The sequence below is a fragment of the Psammomys obesus genome, unplaced genomic scaffold (genome assembly GCF_907164565.1).
Source record: "Psammomys obesus unplaced genomic scaffold, mPsaObe1.curated_primary_1811, whole genome shotgun sequence".
Classification (NCBI taxonomy): Eukaryota; Metazoa; Chordata; class Mammalia; order Rodentia; family Muridae; genus Psammomys; species Psammomys obesus.
Window position 1 is genome coordinate 3638868 of NW_026593286.1, and position 10001 is coordinate 3648868.

General features: G+C 47.0%; 1 protein-coding gene across 3 annotated transcripts in view; it reads left to right on the forward strand.

Annotated features, from left to right (window-relative positions):
- Iqca1 (IQ motif containing with AAA domain 1) overlaps positions 1 to 2466 on the forward strand; it is a 116533-nt gene extending 114067 nt beyond the window's left edge. For all 3 annotated transcript variants that reach the window (XM_055616661.1, XM_055616663.1, XM_055616662.1), the window contains exon 19: positions 1855 to 2466. In XM_055616661.1, coding sequence (XP_055472636.1) covers positions 1855 to 1971 — 117 coding nt within the window. In that variant the 3' untranslated portion in view covers positions 1972 to 2466. The remainder of the gene's footprint in view (positions 1 to 1854) is intronic.
- The last annotated feature ends 7535 nt before the right edge of the window (positions 2467 to 10001 follow it).

Consider the following 10001-nt stretch of genomic DNA (forward strand, 5'->3'; position numbering starts at 1 on the left):
AAGAAGAAGAAGAAGAAGAAGAAGAAGAAGAAGAAGAAGAAGAAGAAAGAGAGAGAGAGAGAGAGAGACGAAGCCTAGCCTGCAGATGGACAGAGAACCACAGACCATTAGAACAAATGTGAAAACTAGAACAGGAAAACACTGTAGAAAATACAGTGTTTATGTAAAACAATTCATTAAAAAAGAGACCATGAAACGGAAAAAGAGCAAGCAAGAGGGGTATATAGGAAGCCTTGAAAATAGGGAAAGTGTGTAAATGATGTCATTATAGTACAATCTCAAAAAATAATTTTAAAAATTTTAAAAGAATAATATGACAAAATGCTTTGAATACAAATAATTGCATGTCCAAGAAAAATAAGTGAAAACAGGACTTCCACTAGAAATGTACTTTTGAAACAGAAAAAAAAACCAAATTAAATAATAAGAGATAATATCTTTTAAAACTACAAAAAAAGCATAATAAAATGCTTAACAAATGAAAATGCATAACAAATGAAAAAACATAATAGTTAATTAAATGGCAAAAACTAAGAGAAGTGTGAACTCTAAACTAATGGTCAAAGAGCAAATCACAGAATTGGAAATTGGCCCTGAGGAATTCCCCCAAGAAAGCATCATAGAAAAACAAAACAGATAAAATCTATAAAAAGTAAAATTCAAATCTGCAGAAGACAAGTTGAAAGGAATTGACCTTTAACTAACAGAATTCCCAGAAGAAGAAACCAGAAACCCACAAGTTAAGTCTAAAGTAATACTTGCAAAGAAATTTCCCAAATTAAAAGCACAAGGTATCAGGTTAAAAATAAATTCCAGGCAACCAGCTAGACAAATAGGAGCAAATCTATTTTTGTCAGTTACTACAAGTATAAAAACAAGATAACAAACCAAGCTTAACAGCTATCAGATTTCCCCAAAGAAGCACCATGGGCAACCAAGGGTCTCATTGACAGCAAAAGACACCAGAAAACAGTGACTTACACCTTCAGAGTGCTGGCGAAAATGATCATCTAGCTAATATTTATATCCAGCTAAACTGGCACCCAAGTGACAAGAGGAAACAAAGACATCTTGATACAAATGACTGAAATAGTCGTCAGCTCACAGAGAGCAACCTGGTACAGCAAGTCAAACCATGCCTAGCTGGGTTCCCAGCATCCACATCAAGCAAGGTACAACCTCTGTTATTCCAGCTCTAAGGGATCTGGTGCCCTCTTCTGGCCTCCCTAGATATCTGCACACACGTGTGGGTGCACGCATGCACAAGTACATGCATGTGTGTGCGCACACACACACACACACATACACACACACACAAGAAAAAGAGAAAGGCAGAGGAGGGAGGGAGAATCTTTTTTAACTGACTTGTGAGAAAACTGATAAATAGCATGTAGTATGATCATTTGCTGAGATTATCAGTAAGATTATAAGTTGAAAGGTTTCTCGGCTTCATCTCAGGTTTCAGATAGAATACCATCAGTGCCATGTTTTCTGCAGCATCTCCCAAGGACGCTGAGTGGTCACCTGTGGCCACACATGTCTGCCGACTGAGCTACCTACGCCAGCATGTGAGCCAGAAGCCTTCCCGTTCCCGGGAAAGCCACTCCCTCAGGCACTCTTAGTTAGGCATAGGACTTGGTGTGTGGTTCCCGAACACCACTAGCTACCAGAGGTCACGTTTAAAGTCACAGAAACACAAGCTGGAAATTCAAGGAGACATTTGTACCGAGCACATCAAATGCCCAGTGTCTAGCGGCCACTTATCGTCCCCTTCTTAGCAGATGCATCTTTAGTGCCAGGATGACATCAGTACACTCACGTTGTTTGACCATTTCTTACACCCTGTCATTTCAGAACTGGTATGCCAAAACCCCCCTGGGAAGAAAGCGAATGTTGTCACTAACGGTTGGCAACAAAGAAAAGGAAAAGGAAAAGGGAAACAAGAAAGTGAAAAAGGAGAAAAGGAAGTAATGTCTTCCTCAGAAGCAACCCTGAGCATCTTTGAGATGGCGATGGCCCCCACCTCACCGGGGAGAGGCTCACCCCTGCCCACCTGGGAAGCCCATGGAGAAGCAGAGATGCAAGCAGCCACCCCAGGAACTGCACTAACCACTGTGTTTTCTTGGTTATCCTTTAGGAGGCTGAACACCAAGCGAGATGTCCTTTACAGCCATTTCTACTGCTTGCCACTGTTCCTTAACTCATGCAAAGTCTGTCTATAATTCAAGTTTGCTTTCCCACATGCCCCACATTCTCCCCAGTTTTCACACTTGTCAGTATTAGGGCCACGATTACAGCGTATAGGGAGGTCTCTCCTGGAACGAGAGCACCATAATTGTATTGTTGGCATGCTAGCTGTTTATTAACCCATATGCACTGTATATTTTGTTGCACGTATTTTAACAAATTAATTATTTGCTGTAGTAATGAATATCACATAAATAAAATAAAGCTGTTATCCTTGAACCGACTTCGTAATTTGGTCGCTGGAGCTAAGCAAGAACTTCACTGTGGAGTCTGCGGTTTCCTAGCATTTAGGTGAGGCTCAGAGAGCGTCTGGCAGCCCCACGTGATGTTTGGACCACTGCACAGACCACTGGCTCCTAGAAGCTACCTGACCTCTGTAGGCCAAAGACTCGGCAAAAACCACATCACAAAAATGGGGTAGGAACTGGAAAGATGGTTGAGAGTGTGTATATGCTTGCAGAAGTCCTGGGCTAGGTTACCAGAGCTCACAAATATTCCTAATACCAACTCCGGGGAAGCCAACATCCTCTCTGGCCTCTGAAGGCATCACACTCACTTGTTTATACCTACACAGAAACACATGCGCGCACACACACAGTTAAGGCCAAACACAGGCTCTCCAGGAGCCAGCAGCATGGCCCGTGACACACAGGAAGACCAGCAGCTCAGTGTTCTCCAGCCACACGTGTCTCAGTCTGAGTCGCCGCGTGCTGCACAGCACAAAGGAGCAGGCACAGAGACACAAACTGACCCTTAAGCCGTGGACATGGTCTGTGCACACCAGAAAGTACAGCTGTCCCAGATGAATTCTTAGAGGAGAAAATTCTGGGTGGCCCAGTCTCCTTGGATTCCACGTTGCCCCCTTTTCAGGGGTTAGGGGCACAGAGGAGAATACTATCACTCAGGCCTTGTGGGAAGTCTATGCTGCCATATTCCACAGAGCAGCCACAGTTGTCAAACTTGAGGGACTTGCCTGAAATCACACTTAGGACCCAGCCTGGGCCCTCCCTGACAGTGAACCCAGGAGGCACAGAAACCTCTTGTGAGAAAAGGAAGCAAGGTGACGGGGCGGGAGTTGGGGGAAGGGTGAAGGGGTGGGTGAGGAGAGGGGACACTCTCCTCTGCAGTTCTGCCAGGGTCTGAAGTTATTCCCAGGCCATCATGTAGCAATTAGCCCCTCTTGAGCATGCTCTAAGTGAAGGGGGCAGTAATTAAGGTCATTAACCCTCATTAAGGGAGTATTCTATGGAATTGCATCTGATTAGAGTGGAATTAGCATTCTCGGGTGGTTCCACACCCAGCCTGCACTTGTGAAAAAGTAGATCCAAGTTCCCAAACCACTGCCTAGCAATCCCAGAATTCCTCACAAAATGCCCCAGAGACCATCAGACCTTTGACAAGCACCTCTGCTCAGAAACCCTAAGCTTGAGAAAGCTAATGTAGAGAATCTGCTCTTGAGGCTTTCCCTCAGCCTGTGTCTGCATCTGTGACGGAGAGGCAGGCACCGTGATGGGTGATCACAGAGTAACTGTGCCCAAGCTATGCCATTCTCTCATCACTGTAGGACCTAAGCCACTGAGATAAGAGGATCCTGATGTTCCTGAAACCTTAAGTGTTTACTGTGAGGGAATCAGGGACGATGTGAGTAAAAGCAGAAGGGAGAAACAGTTGTGGGCTAGAACCAGCTGCCAGCTCTCTGGGTCCAATTTGGAACACCTAGGTGGCCCTGCACCAAAACATGCAGCTCAAAGCACCTGAAACAGCCTTCTTAGGAGTATTCACTGGCTGACATAGGTCCCGTCCCTTTCCGTGGAGGCTCAGTTGCAGCCCAGCTGTCTTATAGATCTCTCCATGGGCTGTCACCCTCTAGGTGATGTCTGGAAGCTGCTGGGTTGACCAGTGGTCAGGAACATTAACGAAATGCTGTATGGATGAAGGCACAGACCTGCTCTGGGCAAGCCTGGAGGCAGGTTTGAGAGGTCAGACTTACTGCCACCAGCTTGACCCCTCAGGAGCTGTCAGCTGGCAAAGCTCAGTGAAGGGCACAGGTGGGCTCCCCTGAATCCACATCTCTGTAATCACCTAGGAAACCAATGGGATGCAGGGATCACCTAGGAAGTCCATGGGTTGCAGGGATGCAGCCCACTGGGGTAGGTATTAGTAGGGCCCTCCTCATGGCAGGCTTCGTGGAGATAAGGGAACCCAGGGTCTGGAGGACCCTCTCCACCACACCCTGGCTTTGTTGGTTGCCTGAGGCATTTAACTTGGTTCCTCCACTTGAAAACAAACAAACAAATGAAGAAACTTCTGTTTCTGTTGTTGGCCAAAGGATTAAGGACCCAGCAACTTAAAAGTAACTTAGACAGACAATTTTGCTTACATGGAGCAAGGACTCTGACTGACTTCGACTTGGCATCTCGGCCTGCTCTGTCAGCTCTAGACACATAGCATTTTTGTTTTTGTTTGAGCGCTGGGGACCAAACCCAGGACGGTTCACATATGAAGCAAGCTACCTCTATCGACACATGTGCAGCATTTTATTAAGCACACACTTAGGCCTTGGCATGTGGGGATGTTGAGGGGGGACTGAAGCAAGCTAAGGCAAGCAGGAAAGTCAGTGACTGCCCAGAACAAGGTCACCTGCCATTCAGCAGCTTCCAAGAAGCAAAACCAACAGTGCTACAGCCAAGTCTCCACCTGCATGGGGTGGGAACATGCTTTTAGAAGGCCAGAGGACCTGCAGAGTGTTTCCTTGGGACCCCTGCTCATCCCCCCACCCCATACAAGAGATGAAACCCTGTTTGCTCTTCTTTCTCCAACCCCGCCCATGAGGACAAAACTCCAGGCTAATGCGTCATCTCTCCCAGTCTCTGCCTTTCCAGTTACCCAGTTGCGAGTGCCCGCCCAGGAGCTTGGCTTTTTACCGTATATACGGGCATAACCGCAGCTCACCCTCGGAGAAATGTATTACAGAGCAGCCCCTGAGCAGCCTTACAGAACTTGGAGACCCCCTGCAGACACCCTCAGCCCCCTTCTCAAGTCTTTCATATCAGTTTCACTAGTGGGAAGCCACTTGAGGGGCTGGTGTCCAGGACACCTCTCTACAAGACCCTTTAATACCCTGGCCTCATCCCTGGAGCCCTGCCCCCATCCTCTCCTCAAGCCCCAACCTGACAGGAAGTTAGGCCAGATGGAAGGCTACAAGGAAGATCCCGGTGCTCTACTTTGGGCCAAGCGGGGCAGGACTGAGTCCTATGTAAGCCAGAGCAGCTACACCCGTACATACAGGCACACATCCCCGCAAAGGACCAGACACATTTGGCATGCTTGTGTGCAGGTTCCACGTGCAACTCCATGTGCCATTCATAAACTCACACACACACACACACACACACACACACACACACACACCTAAGCCAAATACACACACACACCCAGGTACACAGAATCTGTGTACACATACACACATGAACACACTACCCATGCAGGCATGTGCCCAGACATGGACAGAAAAAACAGATATATGCACAGAGCAGACATACAAACACAAACACGCACGCACTCAGACCCAAGGCCCCCACTTCCTCAGAGGGCTAACGGGAAGTGCCTCTGGCCTGTGCAGCTATGTACACATCCGGGAGCTGCAGCGCTGAGCCAACCAGCAAAACGTGAAGCAAGTGCGGAAAGACACTCAGGCAGGTGCTCGGGTCCTGTGGACTGTTTACTCACCACACTCTGCGCAAACATCCTCTCCCTGTGCCTCCTGGGAGTCGCAGGACATCCCAGCTGCCACAGGAAGGGCTGACGCAGGAACAGCCCCCAGCCGGACCTCACTCACAGGCTGGCTAGGATGGAGCCACAGCTGCAGGAGAGTGCCGTGGATAGAGGCCACATGGCGAGGGCATCAGAGAAGCCAGCTGGAGACACAAGTCCTGAGACCAAAGTCTGACCGGACAGCTGGAGCTTTGGGTGGTCTGGGAGCCTTGTTTTCTTCTTCATACGTGGAAGACTGGGACAGCTCCAGGCAGCTCCTTCAACCTCTGAGCTCCTGTCACTCAAAGGACAAGAGATCTGCAGGGCCTTAGCCATGGGCTGAGCCACTGGCTGTTCAGGCCATGAGGAGTGGTACAGTACACCCAGAAGATAAACTAGTACACTGGGGTTGTCGTCCTGTAAGGCCAGGACACAACACTCGGGAAAGGCGTGAACAGCTGGAGGGCTGAGTGCCAGCATCTGAGCATCCCGGCTCACATAAGCCTGGGCTTGTAGTGTCTGTAGAGCCCACTCTAGTCCAAGGCCGCCTGTATCCCAGACAGCAGGGTAATGTTTGCCTTTGATCTTTGCTAGCTACCCACACGGCCATCTGGGACAGGCTGTGCCTGTGCCCCAGGAGGCTGCTGGGGGAAATGGGCTATCTCTGCGTCACCCAGGATGCTTACCTGCTCTGGCTCAGAACCTACCAGCTTGCTGGCCATGGCCCTACCCAGCAACTCTGTTATAAGCCTGGCCTGTGTTTTCCCAGTCTTTGCTGCCTCTGGACACAACATCTAGCTATCTGCTTTCTGCTCTCCAAGATGTGCTGGAGGGAGACAATCAGGAGAGTCTGACTATGTTGCTGTTATATCTCCAGACCCTAAGAGAAGTGGGCCGCCAACACTGGATAAATAACATAGAAATTAACACAACTCTGCTATTACAAATCAACTCCCAAAGTTTCATACAATCAATATATCTCTGCCAATTAAGTTGTGGGTTCATTCAGGGACCTGCGCCCAGCACCTTCCAAGGTCACCCTGGACATTGCCTCCTTCCTGTAGATAAGCAGGATGAGGGAGACTTTCTGAGACAGACGCATAGCAGTGTATTTCATATCTGTCTCTCCTCCCCAGCACAGACATAGCCACACCCAACTACAAGAGGAGGGGAGACACTGGCTGCCTGTGTACCCAGCCTCCACCACAGGCAGAAACATGAAGATGTATTGGCAGTTCTCAGGCTGTGGAATCAAATGTCTAATTCAAGAAAATTCAGTATTTCCAAGCCATGGCACTAAAGATAGACAGTTACATGATAGGGTAGATAAACAGAGGTCAGACAGATAGATAAATAAATAGATAGGTAATAAATCGATTGATAGATGGATGATTGACAGATAGACAAGTGATAATAAAGTGATAGATCTCTGATAGTCCAATTAACATCACTCCCTCATCTGCCTGAAATATCATTGTTCTTTTGAAACAGAAACTTTCCCATAATCGTTTGCCAAAATGCAAGTACCTTAGAGAGGGTAAAGTCTCCTCTGTTTATGGAATGCTGGCCGACAGAGAAAAGGGCTCCCATGGACCAGATGGACCAGCTCCCTCAGATGCTGTCTATCCCCGCCCGAGATGTCAGCCCAGACGAGTCACACCTGGTTCTGAACGTCACCTAGATGCAATCACACGCACCCTTCTATCTGGCTTCCTCTCATCCATACTGCAGCTGAGTCCCTTCGCTCTCCTTACGCAGAAGCATTCCCACCGCCGTTGTGGGACAGGACTGCTGTGGAGACACTGCAACTACAATCTTTACTTCAGTTAAAGAGACTCTGTCTTCTCCCCTAGGAGGGGCCCTGCGTGTGCTGCTGCTGTGGACGCCTGTGTGAACACCTATGTTGCATGCATGTGCACAGCCCTGACAGGGAGGGCCTGCGCTCTCCTGGGAGAGCGTCCGCTAAGGTCACCGGCGGTGGCTTATTGCCGTGGCTGTGAATTTTCCCCAGCAGCACAGGCAGACTCTCGCCACTCCACATCTTTCCACACTTAGAGTGATGAGCTGCTTCCACTGTCCTTGCTTTGGAGCAGGAGTCAGCATCATGGGAAACTTTGAAGCTCATTCCCCTAGTGACTGCTAGGGTGCTTGTCTCTGCCTAGGCTGAGATTCATCTGCCCTGGTCTGCCTGGGAAGCGGGGTGGCCAGGGGCTCATCTCTTTCTTTCCAACTTTAGATTTCTTGGAGTTTATAGGGTCCCAGGGGAAAGTTTTGCAGATGTATGAGCCACAAATACAGCTGCCATACTGTTCTTTTGATGAATATAAGTTCTGAAAGTTAATATCACTTTGCTAATCAGTTTTTCCATGGGAATTCAGTGTTCAATGTGTCCTGTGAGTGAGCTCTTTGGCTGCCTCAAGACCATGGGGCTCTTCTTGCCAATAAATACCTCTTAGAAGTCTAGTTATTTACATAGCGGATTCATGTCTACAGGTTCACCTGGAATTGACCTGTGATAATTGCGTAAGTTTTACATATTTTTTTTAATCTGTATGAACATACAACTGGCCCAATGGTCCAAGACTCTTCATTTAAAAAGACTTCTTTGCCTGCTCCTCTGCAAGGCTGTGTCATCCGTACAAGCATGCAGAAATGGCAATGAAAGACTAAAGGAAGCATGCACGGACAACGGTATGCTTAGGAATGCCCCGCTCCAGCCAACTGCACTGAGACCCGCATTTGCCTCTCACCGTACCAGGAGCTCACAGTCTAGACCCTAGAGTGGTCCTGCGCACCTGTTTCTCTCCAAAAGTAGGTTTGACCATTTGCATTTCTAAAACAAATTTAGAGTCGATTTGTCTATTTCTACCCAAACACCTGATAATTAATGTGCATTATATCAAATCTACATATTAATTTGAGGAGAACTGACATCTTCGCATTATTGAATTTTCCAGTCCATGAAAGTTCTGTTTCCCAGCATGAAGCTTAGATTTTTAAATTTTTTCATGATGCTTTGTTCTTCTGGCATAGGAACCACGCAGATTTTAATTAACTTTTAGAGCACAAAGCAACAGGTTTCACTGTGGCATTTTCTTTGTCTGTATCACTGAGCTTTGCTCATTCGTCCCCACTTTCCCATCTCCTCTGCCCCTCCTGCTGGCCTCCTGTCTCCCCCCAAACAGTCCTCGGTTGTGTATATGAATGAAAATGAGTGGGATTTGTCTTCCCGATGTCTGGTTTGCTTTAACATGAGTATCTCTGGTTTCATAGATTTTCCTGAAAGTGACGTAATTTTACCCTCAATAAAATTCCATTCTATATACAGACCACATTCCCTTTATCCCTCCATCCGCTGGCAGACCGATGCGCTGATTTCATATCTGGCATTAGGAAGTTCACTGCGATGAATTTGCCAGTGAGCGTCTCTGCAGATCGTATAGACCCTCCTAATATTTACTCCTAGGTGTATGTTTTTACATTATGAATTTTATTTTGTGAGACATTAATATCAATTCTTCGCTGATATATAGGACTAAGACTGAGTTTTTATATTAATTTTATATCAAGAAATATATTAACTTGCAATCAAATTTTAAGTATTACCTGTAATTCCCTTTGTTCATAATCATAGCCTCTTTGAATAAATTTGATCTATTTGCAACTATCATTGTTTTTATTACCTTTTCTTGCTTCATTGCACTGGCCTGGCCCTTTCATTACAATCTCGCATAGATGTAACAACAGACAATATTAATCTCAAGCTTCCACTGGAAGAACATTCAGCACACTGACAATCGACACAAAGGTCCATGTAAGTTTGATGAAAGCCTACTCTCTCACATTACACCCCATTCAGAGGCCAGGGAGATGCCTCAGCAGGCAGAGTGTGTGCCATCCAAACATAAGGACCAGAGTTCGGGTCTCCACAGCCCATGTAAATACCAACAGTGTGGCATCCTGTGTATTATTCTAGCACTCAAAATTAAGGACAAGGGTCC